This window comes from Hemitrygon akajei, chromosome 25 (genome assembly GCF_048418815.1).
Source record: "Hemitrygon akajei chromosome 25, sHemAka1.3, whole genome shotgun sequence".
Taxonomy (NCBI): domain Eukaryota; kingdom Metazoa; phylum Chordata; class Chondrichthyes; order Myliobatiformes; family Dasyatidae; genus Hemitrygon; species Hemitrygon akajei.
In genome coordinates this window covers 36162721-36187724 of record NC_133148.1, presented here as the reverse complement: position 1 = coordinate 36187724, position 25004 = coordinate 36162721, and the positions used below count along the sequence as shown (strand labels likewise).

General features: G+C 44.1%; 1 protein-coding gene across 1 annotated transcript in view; it reads right to left on the bottom strand.

Annotated features, from left to right (window-relative positions):
• Positions 1 to 21388, bottom strand: part of paf1 (PAF1 homolog, Paf1/RNA polymerase II complex component) — a 46676-nt gene extending 25288 nt beyond the window's left edge. Inside the window, exons 1-3 of the mRNA XM_073029323.1 lie at positions 21298 to 21388; positions 13211 to 13240; positions 7399 to 7491 (exon numbers count right to left, since the gene is read on the bottom strand). Coding sequence (XP_072885424.1) covers positions 7399 to 7491; positions 13211 to 13240; positions 21298 to 21341 — 167 coding nt within the window. The 5' untranslated portion in view covers positions 21342 to 21388. The remainder of the gene's footprint in view (positions 1 to 7398; positions 7492 to 13210; positions 13241 to 21297) is intronic.
• Between the last annotated feature and the right edge of the window lie 3616 nt (positions 21389 to 25004).

The window sequence follows — 25004 nt, the reverse complement described above, 5'->3', positions numbered from 1 at the left end:
TACAATTACCACTGATTATATTAATTGAGATACAGCACGGAATTGGCCCTTCCTGCCCTTTGAGCCATGCTGCCCAGCAATCCCCTGATTTAATCCTAGCCTAATCACAGGACAATTTACAATGAGTAAATAATCTACCAATTGGTATGTCGTTGGATTGTGGAAGGAAACCCACAAGTTCACAGGGCGAACATACAAACTCCTTACAGGCAGCAGCAGGAATTGAACCCGGGTTGCTTGTACTGTAATGCGTTGTGCTGACCACTATGCTGCCCTCTCTTGATGTCAAAATCAAAGATGTTTTGCTACATCTGCAACTACTGCGTCCAGACTGAGCAAGAATGTGGACCAACAGCATCAATGGAGAACAACGTGCCCCCAGTTTACCGAGGCTGCATTCTGACCACATTCCTGTACAGCAGCGAGGCCTGGAAATAATGTGTATTCAGGGCACTGGCTTGCAGTTTGGTGTTCTTCTCAAATTGCTGTTGGCTCTTTTGCTCCACAGCTTCAGAAATACCCATCACGTGGCAGATTAATGTTGCTTGTTGAGCCTAGAAACCTGGAGCTGCCAACAATCTTCCATACCATATTAACAATGCCATTAACTGGTAACTGCCATTAACAATTAACTGGTACAGGCTGACCCTGAGCCATGACATTTGCTGTCCTCATATCAATGATCAAGCTGAACTCTAGGAGAGTAGATAAAGTACTATTGACGTGCGGTTAGGGAATGAAAAAACTACCACGGCATTATTGGCACAGAGATGATGAGGACCTGGCTCTCATGCGAGGAAGGCTGAAAGGCTTTCCATTGGTTCCAGTGTGTAAATGGACATTCGAAGGCAAGATAGAGCTGACCAGAGCAGGCCAGGGGCTATCAGTGCCAGAATTCAATCCTCTTTTACCACATTAATGTGAATCTCAGCTTTTCAATATTGTCCTGTCATAGCTGGATGCGGTATCCGAAGGAGTTATGAAAAGAAAAGACCACGCTGAGCAGCTTTCAGAGTATTTCCAGACTGCTGAGGTCAACAAAAGTAACGTATATAAAACCATTTTCTTTGTTCATACCACTGTCCATGCAATAGATGAGCTGAAAAGATCACAATTGATTCTGAATCCTCTGATCCAAAAACCACCCTGGCTTCGTCGAGCACCTCTACATCATCCACAAGTGGGACTTTATGGTGGCCAAATATTTGAATTCCCATCCCCATTCTGACATGGGAATCCACGGCCTCCTCTTGTGGCAAGATGAGGCCATCATCAGGGTGGAGGAGCAACACCTTATATTCCATCTAGGTAGCCTCCAACCTGATGGCTGAATATTGATTTCTCCTTCCAGTGAACAAATCCCTCTATTCCCCACTCTGACTTTTCACTTCTTCTCACTTCTCCTGGGTCATTTCCTCCTTCCCTTTCTCCTATGGTACATGCCCCTCTCATATCAGATTCTTTCTCCTCCAGTCCTTGATTTTTTCCACCCACCTGGCTTCAACCCATCACCTTCCAGCTACCCTCTTTCCCCTCTCCCCACCTTTTGTATTCTGGCACCTTCTCCCTTCCTCCTCAGTCCTTAAGAAGGAAGGGTCTCGGCCCGAAACGTCAACTTTGTACTCTTCTCCATAGATGCTTCCTGACCTTCTGAGTTTTTCCAGTGTTTTGTTTGAATTACATTGTTTGTTTGTTAATTGTTTGTTAATGTTGACTTGGCCAGGTGCAGTCTTTAACTAAACACATTTATTCCTAAGACTGCACCTGGCCAAGTCAACATTAACAAATAATTTTTCTGTGCTACTCAGCTGAGCTGTAAAATCCGTTGTTACTTTTGCTCCTGTACAAGATCATGATCTTTCCATTTTACATATCCCTGGGACACAGTTACCACCCCCCTCCACCCCCCCCCCCCCCCAAACAGCAAGAGTTCAGGTCTTAAGCTAAAGTAACACATACAAAACACTGGAGGAACTCAACAGGTCAGGTAGCACCTATAGTAAGAGTTGACATTTTGGGTGTGTTACCCTTCAAAGGTCTACAGCAAGGACGATCCAGGTGCCTGTAAGGAGTTTGTACGTTCTCCCCATGACTGTGCGGGTTTCCTCCAAGTGCTCCTGTTTCCTCCCACAGTCCAAAGATGTACCAGTTGGTAAGTTAATTGACCATTGTAAATAGTCCTATGATTAGGCTTGGATTGAATAGGGAGCTGCAGGGCAGCGAGGCTCGAAGGGCCTGTTCTGCGCTGTACCTCAATAAATAAATACTGTAGCTCACACTATCTTGCATCATTCCTCCTACCACCTTACTCTCTTTGCTGAGTTCCATACACTCTTTTGCCAAAACCCTATCAAATTTCTGTTGAAGTCTCTTATTACCCTCCAACATTTCCAAGATTTCACTTTGTCTGCAAGTCGTCAAAGTTCAAAGTAAAATTAATTACCAGAGTACATACACGTCACCACATACAACCCTGAGGTTTGTCTTTTGTTCCCTGCAGACATACTCAACAAATCTATAGAACAGTATTGTTGAAATTTGTGGTCCATCCCCTCCTGCCATCCTAATTCCAAATCAAACTATGTGCATCAAAATGACTGAAATATAGCTCATTTTAACAATTAACTCTCAATTGTTAAAAGCTTAACAATTGTAATAACAATGCCATTTCATGGAATGCAGGCACCTCATGTTACTTACAAGGCAGGCATTCCATGCACAGCAAGATGACAAAATGGCAAATGATCACCAACTACTTTGGTGACTAAGGGGGAGTGTTCCCAAAAACACTAGGAGAATTTCTATGCTGACGGTGCACGTCGACTCTGCCACAAATTCTTACCTTACCCAAGGACATGCGTGGTTCCTGGGAATACAGGCAGTATCGGTGTCACTAACAGCCTGAGTATGGTGTGGCCAGCTTGCATTTTTTGTATTTTAATTCTCCTGCACTGATGACCAGTTCCTCTTCGACTGTTTGAGCACCTTTTGCTTCTCCCCCCCCCCTCACTTCTCATAGTATTTTTTTTAGTACAGTCAACCTGGAGTCTTCACTGGACTTCTCCAGTTTAAAAACTTAGATAGTTACCGCTTTTGCAGAATCCGTTTGATTTGCAGATAACAGGGCAAAACAGGCCTCTCCGCCTGTCGGACATCGATTACTTTCAAACCCTGGGTTCTTTTGGCAGTTCAGGAAAGAGCGAGAAGCTTTGATTCACTAATTCTTCACAATTGCTTATTTTAAAGTTGAATAAACGAAGATACAGAACAATTGAAACTAAGTGAGGAGCTGAGAAGCAAAGCAGAGGTGACAGATTCTATAGATTCAATGAAAAGATGGCATCTTTGAAAATCTATCACGTTTATACTGGAATTAACAGAAATTCTTTAGATAACAGATTCCAATCAACAGCTACAAATTATGTGAGTAATGTGTTGACACTTAGCCAGTTAAAAACTGAAAAGGTATATATAACTGCTATACTGCCTTCTACAAGTGAAGACAAACCACCACATACCGTAAAAATACGGTTAAAAATACTAATTATGTTCATAAGAAACTATGATTCAAACTATAATTTAGTCTTGCATTATTTCAACTAATATCTTATAAAAAGTACAATGAAAACCAAACGATTCCATCAGGCCCAATGAACCACACCACCCAGCAACCCACCTATTTAACCCTAGAACAGTGATTCCCGGCAGGGGCTGTTATGTGTCCAAAGGTAGAGTTAATGGAAATATAAGTTGTCGGGGGGGGGGGTAACTTGAGGCACAAGACCTGACCAACCGTGTCAACTTGCTGCTGTCGTCAACATCAGATAGACATTCCCAGTTTGTGTTATCTTTTTATTTTAACCCCGTTAATGACGGATAAATACATACTGTTATGAGTGATGGACAGACCTGATAGACAACGGGGTGCAGAGTTAACCATTCCCTCCCCCCGAAAACTACGAACTATTGCTGTTGTTATGCTGCTCATGAGAGAGAGATAAAACCCAGGCAAGAACATTTGCTACAGATAAGAGGGGGAGAGAGACTGTTGGTTTACTGTATTATGACTCTTCCTTGATTATTTACCTTCCACTACAAGGACTTTACTTTGCTCGTTAACATTTCTCAGGAGATAGCAGGAGTGGCCTGATTTGATGGACATGGTCATTCAGAGTTGATGCATAGCTGAGACCCCGTGAGTGGGGATAAAAGACAAGTCTGGAGAAACACTCTTCAGACACACCAGTGGTCACTGACTGAGTGTTGGGAACCCACAGAAAGGTGGGGGCTTCGGAGACCGAACCAGGAGATCGGTCAGTAAAGCTCACAGTGTTACAGCAGGGCCGGTGGAGGCTTGTGTGTGTGTCCACTCATGCCAGAGTGACGAGTCCACCACAGAAGAACGGTCTAGCTGAAGACCAGAGGGGTCATAACTGAATGGCCACAACGATACGACGGATTAAGAAAGCCACAAAAGGTTTGCCTGCTGCAGCTGTTGCTGTTACATCTCGCTCGCTCTCTCTCTCTCTCCAACGATTTCAACACAACAACCATAACCACCTCAGCATTTATGAACTGAACTGAACTCTATACTTTCCTATGACAATTCATTTACCCCTAGACATCAATAGAGCTTGTTTATTATTATTATTATTATTATTATCATTATTATTATTATTATTATTCCTACACTTTTAGGTTTATTACTGCTAACTTGTTTTATATGTATATTTGCATTTTTGATATTCTATTGTGTAGTTTACTAATAAACACCTTTAGTTTGGTACCACCAGACTCCAACGGATTCTTCTTTCTCTGCTGTACTGTTACGTATCCCGTAACTGGGTCTGACCTCTATGAGTCTGAAGGTAGTAAGCCTTGAATTCTAATCCTGCTAAGAAACAGACTACGGAAAGTGCATCAATACAATGATACATACCTGGAATATGGTTTTATACTGTTCCTGTCAGATCAGCAATGTCCTATGTGTTTTATTTATAATACTGTCTAATGAAGCCATGAAACCATCAAGATTGCAGGAACACATCTGCATAAGACACCTTGGAAGGGCTTCTTATGGTAATACTCAGTTCCAGAACATGAAAGAAGCATTTGAAAAGTATTGCACACTCAAATCATTTGCTAAGAAATCCAAAAAATGACCTTGATAATTTCATTGCTTCTTGTAACATTTCCAAAATGATAGCAGTGTGGAAAATCTCATGCAACTGGTGAAAGATTATAACACCTGCTGCATCAAGAGCACTCGCCACTGTACTCAAAATGGATTTTAAAATTAATTCCTCTGAGTAACAACTCTGTAGCTCATCATATTAACAAAATGAATGAAGACACTGAGTATCAACTATGCCCAGAGCTACAAAAAACAGAATTTGAGATACAACAGGATGCGTCAACTGTGCAAGACAATGTGGCATTGCTAATAACATATAGTGCCCATAAAAAGTATTCAGCCACCCTCCCCCCTTGGAAGTTCTCATGTTTTATTGTTTTACAACATTGAATTACAGTGGATTTAATTTGGCTTTTTTGACACTGGTCAACAGGAAAGACACTTTCATGTCAAAGCAAAAACAAACTTTTACAAATTGGTCCAAAGTTATCACAATTATTAATCACAAAATAATTGATTACATAATTATTCACCCCCTTTAAGTCAGTATTTAGTAGATGCAACTTTGGCAGCAATTACAGCCCTGAGTCTGTGTAGATAGGTCTCTATCAGCTTTGCACATCTGAACAGTGCAATTTTCACCATTCTTCTTTACAAAACTACTCAAGCTATGTCAGATTGCATAGGGATCGTGAGTGAACAGCTCTTTTCAAATCCAACCACAAACTGTCAATTGGTTTGAGGTCTGCACTCTGACATCCACTCCAAAATGTTTGTCGTTTTTAAGCCATTCCTGTTTAGCTTCGGCTTTATGCTTGGGGTCAAGTTTATAAAGAGATTCTCTTTTGTAAAAAGTTAGAAACAAATATCAATGTAGAAGCAATCTATGATGAGCTCAAAATGTATATGAAGGATAAAAGTATTCAAATCATGAACATGATTTCTTGTGCAACAGACGGAGCACCATATATGACATGTCACCATGCTGGTTTAGTGGCACTTATGAAAAAAATTCCAAATCTGTTTGCAATCCATTGTGCAATTCATCGTCCACTTCTGGCAGCCAAAAACCTCAGCCAGCAACTTTTTTCAAGCACAACTCTTGTAATATCTGATATCAACAAAATTAAAGCTCGTCTATTAAATAGCAGAATATTTCACCAGTTATGCCAAGGTAACGATGAAGAGCTTAACCGCTTGTTTCTTCAAAAGGTTACTGCTTAAAATGTTTCTTTGATCTTTTTGACACTGTGGTTGAACTTTTGCTCAAAGTCGACAAGAGCTTGGGAAACAAGATTGAACTATGTGGAGATGTGGCTTACCAGCCGATCTGTATGACAAATTGAACATTCTAAATATGAAACTGCAGGGTGAGAACTTCAATTTAATCTAAGCAAAAAGTGCAGTGTCCACTTTTATTGGAAAATTGAAAATATATAAGCAAATCATTGGGAGAAGAATGTTCTCAGTTTCCCTGCAGGGAAAGTATGGCACTCTTTTTCACAGAAGATGATTTGCATGAGTACTGCTTACACCTGCAGTCACTGAAGAAGGATTTTTAGAACTGATTCGAGGTTTGAACTATCTGGAAATTCTGGACTGGGTAATTAACCAATTTCTTTGCAAGGTGGAAGAACAGGAAGAGAGCTTGCAAGAAGAAATTATCAAAATTCAGAATGATAAAGAAGCAAAAATGCTTTGCAAAAATGCCGGCTTTTGTGGTACATGGCTACACTATCATATGAAGCTTCCTGGTCTTTGGAGAAGAGCCAAGTTGCTCTTCATTGCATTTCCATCCTCCTACCTTGTTGAAAGAGGCTTCAGTGCAGTGAACCACATACTCATAAAAACAGAAACCGCTTGTTATGTATGGGGACGTAAAGCTTTTGCTGTCACAACTTAAACCAGATATTACAACTCTTGCTAAAAACTGTCAAGGTCAAGAATCACATTGATATTGAAGCTGCTGTACAGTGCACAGGTAGTGTAAGCTAGGTTTAAAGACAAATAAAAATTTAAAGCAGAAAATTTTTTCTTATGTTAGCACATGGTAGACATGTTTTTACACTATGGGGTGCTGAAAAGTATATTGTGCCTAAGTAGGGAGGGGGTGTGGACTAAAAAGTGCTGGGAAGCACTGGCCTAGATTAATCACAGGACAATTTACAATTACCAATTAACCTACTAATAGGCACTTCTTTGGACAATGAGGAGTACTGGGAGGAGGAAAAGAAAGAGAACAACAGAATGAACCGTCACTGTACCTGTTGGGATCAAATGGATATGTCACAAATTTTGGGTCAAAGGGAATATCCGGCAAAGAATTGCAGTATTTCACCCGACACACAACTCCAGACCTGCAAAGGAACAGAAATAGTAATGTTCAGTCATGGGAATAACAAATCCAATGTTATAGCCCCCACTTGGCTCAGAAGTTCTTATGCTCAACATTACCCAGAGCCAGTAACCCATCCTCCTCAGTCAGAACCTCATGAATGTTTGTCTTTTCCACTTTTGGCTTTGGTCTATCAGACCCAACACAAAGCTCCGGTCTCAGGATCTGTGTCTTCCTACCAATGACTTGTACCTCAAGCATTCCACCTGAGAGTCACAAAACTAGGTTCCCCAATGGTGGCTGTTCAGCCAGATCTTGCTCTATCAACTTAGATCCACATCCTCAATCCAATAAAACACAATTCATTCATCAACCAGGCCTAAATTAAAAACATACACACATTACTACAGTATGGGTACAAAAATTAATGGAGCTTATGAAATTGAACTACAAACTAATGGTTGGATTAACATTCTAGAGAATGGGATTAAGAATCAGAGATCAATAGCATAAAGGGAAGAATTAAATGCAGAAAGATTCTTTTGTGCATCCTATGCACAATGTATTTGTAGTGCGCTGTTTAGAAATGTGGAGAGACAGGTTCCATTGCAGTCTTCGATAATGATGGAACAAGGCCATGGAGAAAGGGATGGAGCATTACTCTAGTGGGGAGCTGGGCCACTATCAAAGTTTAAATTGGATCCGATACCTAGGCTGGTGGGGTGGAGATGCAGAATATTAACTTCAGCAGCCATTCTTTTGAACTGAACATGGATTGTAGATTAAATTTAAAATGCAGCCCCAGATAATAGGTTCTGAGAGCTGTGGATCGCAGGTGATAAAAGAAACAGATAAGATTAACATCCATTTTGGGTGTCTGGGGAGTGTGGGTATGAAGAAGGAGGTGTGAAAGTTATATGTAACTTTTAATGTTATATATATGTTACAATATGTTATATTGTAGATAATATGTAGCATTGTCCTTTGATCTTTACCAAATAAAATGTCATGTAATAGTGTGTCAAACAGGCCTCTCCCTTCAGAAGGTGTCTCATTTTGTCAAATAATTACTTTATATCTACCAGCTGCATCTCTCCAGTGACTTTGTTCACTTACATTTGGGAGATGTGCCATAATGAAAGCTTAAATTGGGTCCTTTTTCCACCTATGGGGCTAAGGTGGAGATACATCTCTACCAAAGGAGGTGTTAGGTGCCCCTTCCCTCCTCTAGCCTACAGGCCACCCTTGGGCAAGGTACAGCACCTTCTTAGACACCCCCCACACCACTCAGTGTCATATGAAGACATGGGAGCTTGTGTGAGCAGCTGGTGCACATCACCAGTCCTGTTTAAGTGACAATTGACGCCAGACAAAGAATCTCAAAGTTCCCAGCAAAATTTACTAACTGAGTACATAAACATCACCATATACAACCCTGAGGTCCTTTCTCCTGGGGGCACATCCTGAGATCTGTAACTGTAAACAGGATTGATGAATTTGCAATTATATTTATGTGCTGGGTCCAGGACAGGTCCTCTGACACTCAGGAATTTAAAGGTACTGACCCTCTCCACCTGTGATCCTCTGTTGAATATTGGCTCATGGACCTCTGGATTCCATCTCCTGAAGTTTACAACCAGTTTCCTGGTCTTATTGACATTGAGTGACAGGCTGTTGTTATTACACCACTCAGCCAAATTTTAATTCTCCTTCCTGTATGTTGATTCATCACCACCTTTGATACAGCCCACAATAGTGATGTCATCAGCAAACTTGTATATGGTGTTGGAGCTGTACTTAGTCACAGAGCCATAGGTGTAAAGCGAGTAGAACAAGGGGCAAAGCACACATCCCTGTGGTGCTCCTGTGCTGTTGGGAGATTGTGGAGGAGATGTTTTTGCCAATCCAAACTGACTGGGGTCTGCAAGTAAGGAAATTCAGGATCCCATTGCACAAGGGAATATTGAAGCCACGATCTTGGAGTTTTTAAGTGATGATGGTATTAAATGCTAAGCTGTAATCAATAAAGAGCATCCTGATGTATGCATCTTTGCTGTCCAGATGTTCTAGGGTCATATGATGAGCCAATGAGATGGTATCTGCTGCAGACCTGATGCTTAGGTGGGCAAATTGGAGCTGATCCAAGTTTCCATTCAGATAGCTGATATGCTTCAACACCAGCCTCTCAAAACACTTCCTGACCGTGGATGTAAGTGCCTCTAGTTGATAGTTATTTGGGCAGGTTACCTTGCTCTTCTTGGGCACCGGTATGATTGAAGCCTGCTTGAAGCTGGAGGGAACCACACACTGCCAGAGCGAGAGGTTGAATTATCCGTGAATGCACCAGCCAGTTGGTCGGCACAAGTCTTCAGTTTTCGGCTAGATATTCCATCCGGACTGGATGCTTTCCTTGGATTTGCTCTCGAGTGTCATCTTCATTTCATCTTCAGATACAGAGACCAAAGGATCATCGGGAGACATGGGGTGTGCGATGGCTTCTCCCTGTGTTGTTGCTCAAGGCGAGGCTAGAAGGCCTCTATATTGTTCCCTATATTGATAATAGACTTGGGGGGGGGGGGGGGGGGGTCACATGTCTTGTAAAGACACTGCCCAGAAGAAGGCAACGGCAAACCACTTCTGTAGAAAAATTTGCCAAGAACAATCATGGTCATGGAAAGACCATGATCACCGACATCATAAGAGATGGCACATAATGAATGAACGATTCCTGCCTGATGCCCTGAGGTAATGTCCTGTGTTGTGCTGTAATATCTATTGCTCTAACTGGCCCTTCCACCCCAGTGCCAAGGAGTGATTCCTTTGAACTGAATAGCAGACTTTATTCTTTCACTAATGCTTTTCCATGTGCTGGATTGGTTGCCACATATGAGGAGCATTTGATGGCTCTGGGATTCTATTCACTGGAGTTTAGAAGAATGAGGTGGGTAGTCAATGAAACCTATCAAATATTGAAAGGCATAGAGAGAATAGAATGGAGAGGATGTTTCCTATAGAGGGAACCTGCTATAGCCTCAGAATACCAGGATGTCCCTTTAGAAGAGAGATGAATTTCTTTTGCTAGGAAGCAGAGAATCTGTGGAATTCTTTGCCATGGACGTCTGTGGAGGTCAAGTCATTGTGTACTTTTAAAGCAGAAGTTGACAGGTTCTTGATTAGAAAGGATGTCAAAGGTTATGGGAAGAAGACAGGAGAGCGGGGTTGAGAGGGATAATAAATCAGCCATGATGGAAGGCTGGAGTAGACTTGATGGGCTGAATGGCCCAATTCTGCTCCTATGCCTTATAGTCTTTCTGTACTGTAACTTCCTTCCTCCTTCATGTTTATCCAACTACCAAACTATTTGGTTAGCTTCTTCCAACACATTAATGAGAACATTACAACAAATCAAAAGTAGCCCCTTGCACCTGCTCCGCCATTCAATAAGATTAAGGTTACTAGTGTTTGCCAATTTCTTCTAGGATCCCCATTTCCACTGATGCCCTATCCAAATTTCAAAGTAAATTTTATTATCAAAGAAGATATGTCACCATATACAACACTGAGATTCATTTTCCTCCGGGCATACTCAGCCAATCTACAGAATAGCAGCTATTAACAGGATCAATGAAAGATCAACCAGAGTGCAGGTTCTTGAATCATTATGAGGACCTTCTGGCTCCTGTACCTCCTCTCTGATGGTGGTAATGAGAAGAGGGCACAACAAACTGCAAATGCAGGTATAAATATATAGCAATAAATAAAGAGAACATGATAAAGAGTCCTTAAAGTGAGATCAAATGGTTGTGGAAACATCTCAATGAATGGGCAAGTGAGTGTAGTTATCCCCTTTTCCAAGAGCCTGATGCTTAAGGGATAGTAACTGTTCTTGAACCTAGTGGTGCGAGTCCTGAGGCTCTTGTACCTTCTACCTGATGGCAGCAAGAAAAGAGCATGGCCTGGGTGGTGAGGATCTCTGATAATGGAAACATCATTCAGCCTCTGGAACATATTCAGCAACCAACTGCTACTTAAAGAGCGTTCTCTTGACTTCTTCACTGAATTTATCTTCTTTCAGTCAGTCAATCAAACCCTCTCATAATCATAAAATCTTCCAGATACCTTTTAGCTTTCTTCTTTATAGAAGAATGAGCAGAAAAAAAGAGCAGGGCCTTTTGGATCTTTTCAGCGTGCCTGAGATATCATCAGCAGTCACTTATTTGTTGCGAGCATGAGATTTTCCAAGGTGGAAATGGCTAATATGAGGGTGCATAATCGTAAGATAATTGGAGGAAAGAATAGTGCAGGATGTTAGAGGTAAGTTTGTTTTGTTTTTATAAGAGTGGTGGATCCATGGAACGCACTGCCAGGGGTGGTGGTAAAGGTTGACACATTGGGGACATTTAAGAGACTCTTGGGAGGGGTGTATGAGGTATCCAGGGAGGGGTAGCACCTCTGGTGAAGAGGCAGTTCACTCATCTTTGGTCCCCACCGGACACTAAGCTCCGACCTGTAGCTCCAAATAGCTGTTTTCATGCATCAGCGGCTACACCCCAGTACACCGCTTCGACAGGCGGGCTAGACCAGGTGAGGGTGGCCGGCGAGCCTCATACGCCAGTGAGGTAGGGACATGCCTGTATTAACATGCAAAATCAGCTCCAGCGGACTGGGCAGATGAGATCTACAGGGAGATCCAAAGGACAGGAAGGTGGCATTGCAACGCTCTGTGGAGAGCGAAAGGCATGATGAGGCATAGATGTTCAGCTTCTGCAACCAAGAAAAACCCCAGTTTGTAACGCCTGTTTGTACCACTGGACCCAGACTTCTGAGGTGAAGAGAGTGGTATTGCCCCAGTGCAACAGCTTTTCCACCTTAAAACTCTCCCGCACAGATTTCCTGTTATCACCAGACACAACAGACAACCACAAGTCTCTTAGTTCTATCGATGGTCCCCCTTCCACTTTTTAGTTACAGGTTAACACATCAGAGACTACAGATGCTGGAATCTGTTGTAACAAGGAATCTGCTGGAAGAACACAACAGATCAGGCAGCATCTGTGGGGAAGAAAGGGACTGTCAATGTTTTGGGTCAAAATTGTGTGACTATCGATGCTGGCACGTGGAAAATTTCTTTCCTCCCGCAGCCGCTGCTCGAACCGCCGAGTTCCTCCAACAGATTGTTAGCTGTAGATTAATTCCTCCCATGGTGGCTTAGAATGAGTCTCGTCTACCCTTGGGATTCACCAACAAGTCCAATGTTATATGGGATGGCAGAGTAAAGGTGTTTATTTTTTTATATACAGAGAGAGGTGGCTGCTTGGAAAATGTTACTGGGGTGGTGGCAGAAGAGGATTTAAAAAACTCAGAGAGGTACATGGATGATAGCAAAACAGATGGTGATGTGGGAGGTAAGGGTTAGACTGATCTTCGAGTGCATTAAAAAGTCAGGACAACATCGTGGGTGGAATGTTCCGCATTTAACTTTGTTCAATCTTCCAACAACAACAAAAAAACAAAAATGTAATATAAATGCGAGATGCTGGAAATCCACAGCACACACACAAAATGCTGGAGGAAATCAGCAGGTCAAACAGCATCTCTGGAAAAAGTAAACAGTCAACGTTTCGGGCTGAGACCCTTCATCAGGACTGACGAAGGAGTGAAAATGTATGGCACTCAGAACACTCAGCATGCAACCTCTACTTGGTCAGTGATACTATTACAGCCTGCACTACAGCACTTACCTCTCAGGTGCTGCCCTGTGAGCATTGGACCTGAAACAGAGCAAAAGGAAGAAATGAGACTCAGACGGCAAGCACGTACCCATCTTCCTCAAAGCACCGTCATTCAACCTCACTATGCAAATCCGAGTGAAAGATAAATGATAAATTCCAACAGCAACACACACAAAGTGCTGGTGGAACACAGCAGGCCAGGCAGCATCTATAGGGAGAAGCACTGTTGACGTTTCGGGCCGAGACCCTTCGTCAGAACTAACCGAAAGGAAAGAAGTAAGAGATTTGAAAGTAGTGGGGGGAGGGGGAAATGTGAAATGATAGAAGACCGGAGGGGGTGGGATGAAGCTAAGAGCTGGAAAGGTGATTGGCGAAAGTGATACAGAGCTGGAGAAGGGAAAGGATCATGGGACGGGAGGCCTCAGGAGAAAGAAAGGGGGGTGGGGGAGCACCAGAGGGAGATGGAGAACAGGCAAACAACTAAATATGTCAGGGATGGGGTAAGAAGGGGAGGAGGGGCATTAATGGAAGTTAGAGAAGTCAATGTTCATGCCATCAGGTTGGGGGCTACCCAGCCGGTATATAAGGTGTTGTTCCTCCAACCTGAGTTTGGATTCATTTTGACAATAGAGGAGGCCATGGATAGAGATATCCAAGTAAATTCCAAGTTGAGAGCAATCTGACTGGCAGCAAAAGTATTCTGACTGGGGGAAGGTGGGGGTGGGGGCTACTGCACAGGATCTAAAGAAGCTTCAGAAAGTTCTGAACTTAGTCAGCTCCATCATGAACACTAGCCTCCCCAGCATCTTGGACTTTAAGGAGCGGTGCCTCAAAAAAGTGGTATCCAAATCCCACCCCCCCACCCCCAATCACCCAGGACATGCCCTCTTCTCATTGCTACCATCAGGGAGGAGGTACAGGACCCTGCAGGCACACACTCAACTTATGAAAGGATGAAATTACACACAAACAAACTAAAGTGCATAAATTAAATATTGTAAAGTACTGAACAGATTAAGAAATGACACTTCGAATGCGATGAGGCAAGGGAGTTCAGTAGCCTATAGGCCTTTGAGAAGAAACTGTTTCCCATCCTGACCATTCTTGTCTTTGCACCGGAGTCCCCTGCCTGATGGTAGAAAGTCAAAGAGGATGCTGGATGGATGGGTGGAATCCTTGTTAATACTAAGGGCCCTGCGAACTCAGCACTCTTGATAAATATCCCCGATGGATAGTAGGGAGACCCCTATGATCCTCTCAGCCATTCTCACAGTCCGGAGAGAAATTCTAGTAATATTATACCTGATTCTGATCCATTCTGAAATGGGTAAGGCTGGCCAACAGGGCTCTGGTGAATCTGTATAGGCCAATCTTCTGTACAGTGGATGCAATGGATTGCAGAAGTGTTGATGAACTCCAACCAGACCATTGACTTTGGACAATGGAGACAGGAGGTCATCGACAGCCTATGCTCCCCTGGGAGCTAAGGGCCGAAGTTAGTAAGTAAAGAGGAAGGTTTGGGGTGATGTCAGAGAAAGTTTTATTATTTTACACCGAAAGTGATGGGTGCCTGGAATGTACTGATGCAGGTGGTGGAAGAGGCTGTTATGGTTGGGACATTTAATAGATTCTTTCATAATTATGAATTATGATGGGTATAGATAGAGTGAATGCAAGCAGGCTTTTTCCACTGAAGCTAGGGGAGAAAAAAAACCCAGAGGGCATGGGTTAAGGGTGAAGGGGGAAAAGTTTAAAGGGGGGGGGGCTTCTTCACACAGAGAGTGGTGGGAGTGTGGAATGAGCTGCCAGATGAAGTGGTGAATGCGGGCTCACTTTTAACATGTAAGACAAACTTGGACAGGTACATGGACGACAGGTGTATGGAGGGATATGGGCCGGGTGCAGGTCAGTGGGACTAGGCAGAAAAATGGTTTGGCACAGCCAAGAAGGGCCAAAAGGCCTGTTTCTGTGCTGTAATGTTCTATGGTTCTATATGCACACGGATTTAAGGGAAATAGATGGTTATGGCTGGGTAGGAGGGAAGGTATGATTGAGGTATGGAGTATATTTATATAGACTGGCATAGCATTGCTGGCTGAAGGACCTACATTGTGCTGTTCCATTGGAAAATTAGCAATCAATAATCAAATATCAGTTGCTATTTTTGGAAGCAAGGTCCAAAATTCTACCATTTCTTGCATACAGAATTGTTTGCTGGACTACCTGACATTAATTAGGTCTTTATTCTTTGGAGCGTAGAAGGTAGAGGGGGGACGATAGAGGTATTTAAAATTATGAGGGGGATAGATAGAGTTTCCATGGATAGGCTTTTTCCATTGAGAGTAGGGGAGATTCAAACGAGGACATGAGTTGAGAGTTAGGGGACAGAAGTTTAAGGGTAACACGAGGGAGAATTTCTTTACTCAGAGTGGTAACTGTGTGGAACAAGCTTCCAGTAGAAGTGGTAGAGGCAGGTTCGGTATTGTCATTTAAAGTAAAATTGGATAGGTATATGGACAGGAAAGGAATGGAGGGTTATGGGCTGAGTGCGGGTCAGTGGGACTAGGTGAGAGTAAGTGTTCGGCATGGAGATGGCCTGTTTCCATGCTGTAATTGTTATATGGTTATAATGCTACAGAGCACCTCGCCTTACATCCTTCCCTCATCCAAATGTTTAAGTAAATCCAGTGCAGAAATATTCTTCACAACTGTGGAAGAGCAGGAGGAAAGGGGCAATTATCCTCCAAGACTAAACAAAGTGGCAAAGTGAGGATGGAATCCCAAAGAATTTTATTGGCCCTTTACATTTCAGTGCTAACTCCATCATGGATGGTTCCAAACGCGGCTATGAAAGGAGGGTTGGGCGAGGGGCTAGCAAACTGCAACCCATAAAACCCAGAGCGACAGAAACGCCATCACAACCTCCAAAAACCCTCACCTCTGGCAGAGGAAGGACCTTTAAAGATGGGCTACACTGGGGGCATAACTTGAAAGACTGGCCCAGGACAGAGAACACTGGCGAGCTGCTGTCAGCAGCTTGTTTAATGGGCTAAATTAATGAACAAACATCTCCAGGCTGATCTAGTATAATATCCATAAATGGAAATGCATTTGAGAAGAAATGATCGATTAACTGGAGTGGTGATGCAAATATACGTAAAAGTAATTGACTATAAAAGGCATTGTGCCTGTGAAGGGTGTGTTCCATGCTGTATCTCAATAAATTAAAAAAATCATTAAACATAAAAGAGGCTCAAGCTATGTTTGTTTAAAGATCCAGTTTAAAGATGAAGGATTAGACATGTACAGAACATTGAAACATAGAGTGAAATGCATTATTTTCATCAAATCAAAACAGTGAGGATTTTGCAAGTGTCGTCAATGTAGCATACACACCACGCACTAAGCTGTACCATAAGTCTTTTGGAACGTGGGAGAAAATTGAGACGCCTCAACGAATGCTAGGCAGTCACAGGGAGAACGCACAAACTCCTTACGGGCAGTGGTGGGAATTAAACCCGGGTCAGGGATCTCTGGTGTTGTAATAACATTATACCCACCATGACGCTAACATAGTGCCTCATTGATTAAAGAGGACCATCCCTCCCATCACCCAGGACATGCCCTCTCCTCATTGCTATCATCAAGGAGGAGGTACAGGAGCCGGAAGGCACACGATCAACGATTCAGGAACAGCTTCTTCCCCTTTGCCATGTATTCTGAATGGACATTGAACCCATGAACACTACCTCACTACTTTTCTCTTCTTGCACTACTTATTTATATTACATATAAAGTCTTCAGGAGTTCAATGTCCAGTCAGAAGTGAAATAATCGTTTAAGGCATAAACCATGGTGAAGGTTCTAGGTATTTTGCAGCAACCTTCATTAGGGAAAAGGAAGTTACTACTGACAGGGATTTCTTTAGTGCGCAGTAGCTGTTACACACCAGCTGTCAGTCTGGTTTTATAAAGGAAGGCCTTGATTCAGAGGTGAGGTTCCAGAGGCTGCCCAAAACATACACACTCCCTCACAAGTATGGGCTTGTACCCAGCCTGAAGTTATGAATATAGATTTTTCTTTCCAGTGAAGAAAATTCCCCCCTCCCACTAGTCCGCACTCTGACCTTTAACCTCTCCTCACCTACCTATTACTTCCCGCTCCCACTGTCCACTCTCCTCTCCTATCAGGTTCTTTCTTTTCCAGCCCTTGACCTCTTCCACCTGGCTTCACAGATCACCTTCCAGCCAGTCACTTTTCTCTCACCCCACTGTTTAATTCAGACATTCCCCCGGCCCGTCCTGAAGAAGGGCCTTGATTCGAAACATAGACTGTCTACTCCTTTCCAGAGATGCTGCCTGACCTGCTGAGTTCCTCCAGCATTTTGTGTGTCTTGCATCTGCAGATTTTCAAACGTGGGTTTCCCTCATGGGTTTACCCCCTTCATGTCCACACTCCAGCTGCCAACTCCCAAACCTCATGGCATACCCAAAACCACACTGCTCTCTGGTTTTGTCCATGCACCTAATCATATTTTGGCAACACCCAACTCCAGGCAAGTACCTAACCAAACTTCCACCGAGAGCAAATATGCTCCAGAACCAAGGAGTCAGCATGGCTTTGGATACAGAAAGTTATGTTCCAAGAGGTTCTAAGTTTTATTTTAAGAGCTCCCCCAAAAGGTCAAGTGTGAGGTGATGCATTTTGGAAGGACAAACCAGAAGACTGAGTACAGGATTAATGGTAAGTTACTTAAGAGTGTGGATGAACAAAGGGAACTTGGGGTTCAAATCCATACATCCCTCAAGGTCACTGCACAGGTTGATAGGGTAGTTAAGAAGGCCTATGGGATGTTAAGCTTCATTTACAGGGGGATTGAGTTCAAGATTCAGAGAGGTCATGGTGCAACTCTACAAATCTCTGGTGAGATTGCACTTAGAGTGTTGTGTTCAATTCTGGTCACCTCATTATAGGAAGGATGTGGAAGCTATGGAGGGGGTGCAGAGGAGATTTACCAGGATGTTGCCTGGTTTGGAGAATAAGTCATATGAAGCAAGGTTAGCAGAGCTGGGACTTTTCTCTTTGGAGCCTAGAAGAATGAGAGGGGACTTGATAGAGGTCCACAAGATTATGAGAGGCATAGATAGGGTGGATAGTCAGAACCTGTTTCCCAGGGCACCAATAGCAAACACCAGAGGGCATATGTACAAAATTAAAGGAGGGAAGTTTAGGGGAGATATCAGGAGTAAGTTTTCTAACAGAGGGTTGTGAGTGCCTGGAATGACTTGCCAGGGATGATGGTAAAGGCCGAAACATTAGGGGTATTTAAGAGCCTCTTGGACAGGCACATGGATAAAAGAAAAATGGAGGGTTATGGGGTAGTGTGGGTTTAGTACGTTTTTTAAGGAATATATGGGTTGGCATAACATGGAGGGCTGAAGGGCCTGTACTGTGCTGTAGTGTTCTATGGTTCTATGGTCATTAGTGTAGGACTGTGATGATGTCTGTCTGGTTTTTAGCAAGGCCTTCAACAAAGTCCTGCATGGACATCTGGTCTCGAAGGTTAGGTCCCTTGGACTTCAGGAAGAGCCAGTAAGGTGGATTCAAAATTGGCTCAGAGATAGGAAGCAGAAGGTTGTGATGAAAAGTTATTTCTCAGAGAAAAAAATAAAAGTAAGTTTATTATCAGAGTACACATATGTCACCATGTACAACCCTGACATTCATTTTGTTGCTGGCATACTCAATAAATCATTAATAGAGTAATAATCATAATAGAATCAACGAAAGACCAATCAATTTGGCCGATCAACCAGAGTGCAGAAGACAACAATGTGCAAATGGAAAAAGAAAGAAATAATTTATAAAAAAAAATAAATAAGCGAATAAACAATAAATATCGAGAACATGAAGTAAAGTGCCCTTGAAAGCGAGTCCAATGGTTGCGGGAACATTTAAATGATGGGGCAAGTGAAGTTATCCCCTTTGGTTCACAGCCCTGTTGGTTGAGGGGTAATAACAGTTCCTGGACATGATGGCGTGAGTCCTGAGGCTCCTGAACCTTCTGGTGGCCAGCAGTGTGCTGCATCGGTCACTACTGCGACCCTTGTATTTGTTATTTATTTAAATTACTTGGAAGCGAATGCACACGGCTTGATAGGTAATTTTGCAGATGACTCAGAAATAGGAGTTTCAGAGAATGAGAAAGATCATTGATTACAAGGGATCTTATCTATTAGGCAACACACACAAAATGCCGGAGGAACTCAGCAAGTCAGGCAGCATCTAAGTGTGTGTTGCTTGGATTTCCAGCGTCTGCTGATTTTCTCGTCTATATCATTTAGGCAAGTGGGCCAAGGAGTGACAAATGGATTATCAATACAGAGTGACGTGATGCATTTTGGAAAGTCATATCAGTGTAGGTAGGACTTACACAATGAATGGTCCACAAGACCTCAAGGCATAGGAGCAGATCAGAACATTCAGTCCATCGAGTCATGGCTGATTTATTAGCTCTCTCAACCCCATTCTCCTGCCTCCTCCCCAAAACCCTCGACACCCTCACTGATCAGGAACCTATCAATCAGCACTTTAAATGTACCCAATGACTCACAAATTTCTACAGATTGTGGACAATGTGGACTGTGGACAAAATTGTACTGTGGTCAACCTACAAACTGGCTGCATCTTCATCTGGTATGGCGCGAGGGGCTACTGCCCAGGATCCAAGTAAGCTGTAGAGACTTGTAAAATATGTCAAAACTAGTCAACTCCATCAGGGGCACTAGCCTGCATAGTATCCAGGGTATCATCAAGAAGCAATGCTTCAAAAAGGCAGCGTCCATCATTAAGGACACCCCTCACCCACGACATGCCCAATTCTCAATGATCCCACCATGAAGGAGGTACAGAAGCCTGAAGGCACATACTCAACAATTCAGGAACAGCTTCTTCCCCTCTGCCATCAGATTTCTGAATGGACATTGAACCCATGAACACTACCTCAGTACTTTCTTTAAAAAATTATATTTATGCCCTACTTATTTAACTATTAAATATATTACATCCCTTTCCACCCTATCAGAGATCTCTCCTTTTCTCCCTGCCTCTATCCCACACCAGTACTTCTCTTGCCTCAGTACATGTTCAATACTGCTAGGGCCACAAATCCTAATGTGGCTTCTTCCCCTCTGCCATACATTTCTAAATGGACATTGAACCCATGAACACCACCTCACTATTTTTTGCACCCCTTATTAAATTATAATATATACATATACACATACACACTCACTGTAATTCACAGTTTTTTTCTATAATCATGTCTTTCATTGTACTGCTGCCGCAGAGTTAACAAATTTCATGACATATGCCGGTGATATTAAATCTGACTCTGACTGGCCTCCATAACCATCTGTGGCACTCTCCTTCCCTCTCACTTTTCCAGACTGTTGAACTGCCATAGGGATTCCGGGTGGGAAGGTGTTAACCAGTCGATCCAGGTGGGACAGTGTGTGTGCGGGGGCCGGGGGGAGAACATGTAACATCCCATAAGATCCGGCTTGTACGGGGGGGGGGGTATGTCCCAGGGAATCCCGGTGGGAGGGGGCAATATAGCACCCTAGTCGATCTGGGTGGGCCGGATGAGTTATGTCCCTGGGTATCCAGGTGGGAGGGGTGGGCAATCAAATATCCCAGTCGATCCGGGTAGGACACTGGGGGGGGGGGGTATGTCCCAGGGGATCCGGGTGGGAGGGGGCAATATAGCACCCTAGTCGATCTGGGTGGGCCGGATGAGTTATGTCCCTGGATCCGGGTGGGAGAGGGTCAATGTAACATCCCTGAAGATCAGGGTGGGGGTGGGAAGAGTGGGTATGTCCCAGGAGATCCGGGTGGGAGAAGGGCAATGTAACACCCAGAGGATCCGGGTGGGGGGGGGGTTACGCATGAGTTGGGGGGGGTAAGAAGTGGGAACACCCATGGGATCAGAGTCTGCTAAGACTGAAATGCGGGGTAATGAGTGGAGAGCGTTTACTCAAGATAGTGACCTCCCCGACTCAACAAGTTTTAAAGCAAAGGCCAAGCCCCGGACCTACCTGTGGCCATCGTCCCGCTGCGCGCTCTGTATTGTGGGCGCCATGGCACCGCGCCGCGCGAAGGCTGACGGGAATGCAGAGGAGACCCCGAACTACTAGTTCCAGAAAGCCCCGCGCGAATCCCAGACCGCCCTGGGCATGCGCTCGGTGACAACGGCCGCGTGAATGTTAGCGGGTGCTGACTCCACCCCCAAGTGTCGACTCCGCCCTTCAAGCACTGGCTCCTCCCAGCCCCGCCCCCCAACGCAGGAGCTGCTCCGCCTCCAGGCACTGGTCACGCCCCAACGTTGTTCCCGTCTCGAAACCTGACAGATCAAGGACAATTAATAACTTTCTGTGCACCTGTCTAACTCCAACTGCCATCTACTCTTTGTCACCGTTCCTACTTTGATAGACAACAAATACTGATAGTACTTGGCAGACCAGATGGCATCTGCGCATATCAAAGTCAAAGTCAGGTTTATTGTCATCGCGTGCAGAAGTACAATGAAATAGTTCCAGCCGCAATCACAGGCATCATGCCAGCATCATCATGAGAAAAAATAGAAATGAAACGCAAATTTTAAAAGAAGGAATCAAAATTAGAACAAAAAGAGAGACAACGTTCCTCATGACTTTGACTTCGATCTCCGCAGATGCCGTCAGGTCTGCCAAGTATTTTCAGTACTTTTAAAGAGCAAACACGAGGAAATCTGCAGATGCTGGAAATTCAAACAACACACACAAAATGCTGGTGGAACACAGCAGGCCAGGCAGCATCTATAGGGAGAAGCACTGTCGACATTTCAGGCTGAGACCCGTTGTCAGGACGAAACGTCGACAGTGCTTCTCCTTATAGATGCTGCCTGGCCTGCTGTGTTCCACCAGCATTTTGTGTGTGTTATTTTCAGTACTTGCTGTTTTCACTTCAAATTTCCAGCATCTGCACTGCCTTACAGATCCTACACAAAGTAATGCATACAGCCCAGTCTTTCATGGTTAAATCACTCCCCACCATTGACCATAGCTGCATGGAACGCTGTCGCAGGAAAGCAGCATTCCTCATCAAAGATCCTCATCATCCAGGACATGCTCTCTTCTCACTGCTGCCATCAGGACAAAGGTATAGGAGCCTCAGGACTCACACCATTGAGTTTAGGAGCAGTAACTGTCCCTCAACCATCAGGCTCTTGAACCAAAGGGGAAAACTTCACTCAGCTTCACTTGCACTATCACCAAACAGTTCCTACGACTCAACTTCAAGGACTCTTCATCTCCTGTTCATGAAATTTATTACTTATTTATTATTCATAATATTAGTCCTATCCTTTTTTGTACTTGCACAGTTTGTGGCCTTCTGCATTTGGGATGAATACCCAAGTTGGGCGGTCTTTCATTGGTTTTCTCCACCTCTGATCCTCTGATGAGAACTGGCTCATGGACCTCTCCTAATTTCCTTCTCCTGGGACTGTAACAGTGTCACAATACTACCACAATGCTACCATGCCTCGCTGGTTTTGTTGGCATTGAGTGAAAGGTGGCTGCTATGGCACCACTCAACGAGATTTTCAATCTCCAACATGCTGATTTGTCACTCCAGCAACAAACAGTGGTGTCATGAGCAAACTTAGACCACCTGGACAACACAAACACCTATGTCAGGATGCTGTTCATTGACTATCGCTCAGCATTTAATACCATCATTCCCACGATCCTGATTGAGAAGTTGCAGAACCTGGGCCTCTGTTCCTCCCTCTGCAATTGGATCCTCGACTTCCTAATTGGAAGACCACAGTCTGTGCGGATTTGTAATAACTTATCTTCCTCGCTGACGATCAACACCTCAGGGGTGTGTGCTTAGCCCACTGCTCTACTTTCTATATACACATGACTGTGTGGCTAGGCAGAGCTCAAATACCATCTATAAATTTGCTGACGAATAAACCATTGTTGGCAGAATCTTATGTGGTGACGAGAGGGCGTACAGGAGTGAGATATGCCAACTAGTGGAGTGGTGCCGCAGCAAAAACCTGGCACTCAATGTCAGTAAGATGAAAGAGCTGATTGTGGACTTCAGGAAGGGTAAGATGAAGCAACACATTCCAATCTTCTTCACAACTGGAGAGAGTGAGCAGCTTCAAGTTCCTGGGTGTCAAGTTCTCTGAGCATCTAACCTGGTCTCAACATATTGATGAAAGCAAGACAGCAGCCATACTTTATTAGGATTTGAAGATATTTTTAGCATGTCAACAAATACACTCATAAACTACTAGAGTTGCCCTGTGGAGAGCATTCTGATGGGCTGAATCACTGTCTGGTATGGAGGGGCTACTGCACGGGACCGAAAGAAGCTCCATCTTGAGCACTAGCCTACAAAGTACCCAGGATATAATGTGGGGTTGGAGGTGACCCAGACGGAATATAAGGTGTTGCTCTTCCAACCTGCCACATCACAACAGTCCAAGGATTGACATATCAGAATGGGAATGGGAACTGGAATTAAAATGGGTGGCCACTGGGAGATCCTGCTTGTTCAGTCTACATCAGTTCTCACCAATGTAGGGAGGCCACACTGGAGTACCGTACACAGTATACGACCCCAACAGACTCATCAGACGAAGTGTCGCCTCACCTAGAAGCATAGTTTGGGACCCTTAATGGCAGTCAGGGAGGAGGTGTAGCACTTGTTCTGCTTGCAAGGATAGGTGCCAGGAGGGAGATCGGTGGGGAGGGACGAATGGAGAAGGGAGTCGCATAGGGAGCGATCCCTGCAGAAAGCAGAAAGTGCGGGGGCAGGGAAAGATGTGCTTGGTGGTGGGATCCCGTTGGAGATGGCGGAGGTTTTGGAGAATTACGTGCTGGACACGGAGGCTGGTGGGGTGGTAGGTGAGGACATGAGGAATCCTAGTCCTGGAAGGGTGGCAAGAGGATGGGGTAAGAGCAGACGTGCCTGAAAAGGAAGAGATACGGTTGATGGTGGAGAAAGGAAAGCCCATTTCTTTGAAGAAGGAGGGCATTTTCTTCGTTCTGGAATGAAAAGCCTCACCCTGAGAGCAGAGGCGAAGGAGATGGAGGAATTGAGAGTAGGGGATGGCGTTTTTACAAGTAACAGGGTGGGAAGAGGCAGAGGCCAGGAAGCTGTAAGAGCCCGTGGGTTTATAATAGCACATAAGCTGTCTCCAGAGATAGGGACAGAAAGATAGTGAAAGGGGAGAAAGGGGAGGAAGGTGCCGGAAATGGACCGGGTAAATTTGAGGGCAGGGTGGAAGTTAGAGGCTCAAACCTCCGCTGCCTTGCGGCCATACCCACTCACGGGCAAGGCTTCGGGAGTAAACCCCCGAGGGAAATGTACAGCATCTCGGTGACCTACTGGGATTCTATGGCCTGTCACCCCTTATTAGAGCCATGCATCAAAAGTACATTGAAGCCCTGGGTAAACAGTTGACCTTTGTCCCATTTCTGGAAGAATCTGCAGTTACCACGTTGGCTAGCCGGTTACTTCAGTGCCTACTGAACCGGACGGGAATTAAGTCATCTTCCACCCCGATGGCGACCTTTTAGCATTTTCTTTTAATCTCCCATGTAACTGGTGCCTCCCACAGAAGTGAAGGTGTACGATTTTTCGCATAAAGTTTTTTTTTGGGAACCTAACCCTGCGTTCACCCGGGGAAACGCGAAGTTAGTCTGCTCCTGTCACCTGTCTGCATCCCTGAACTTATGTGCTGGCC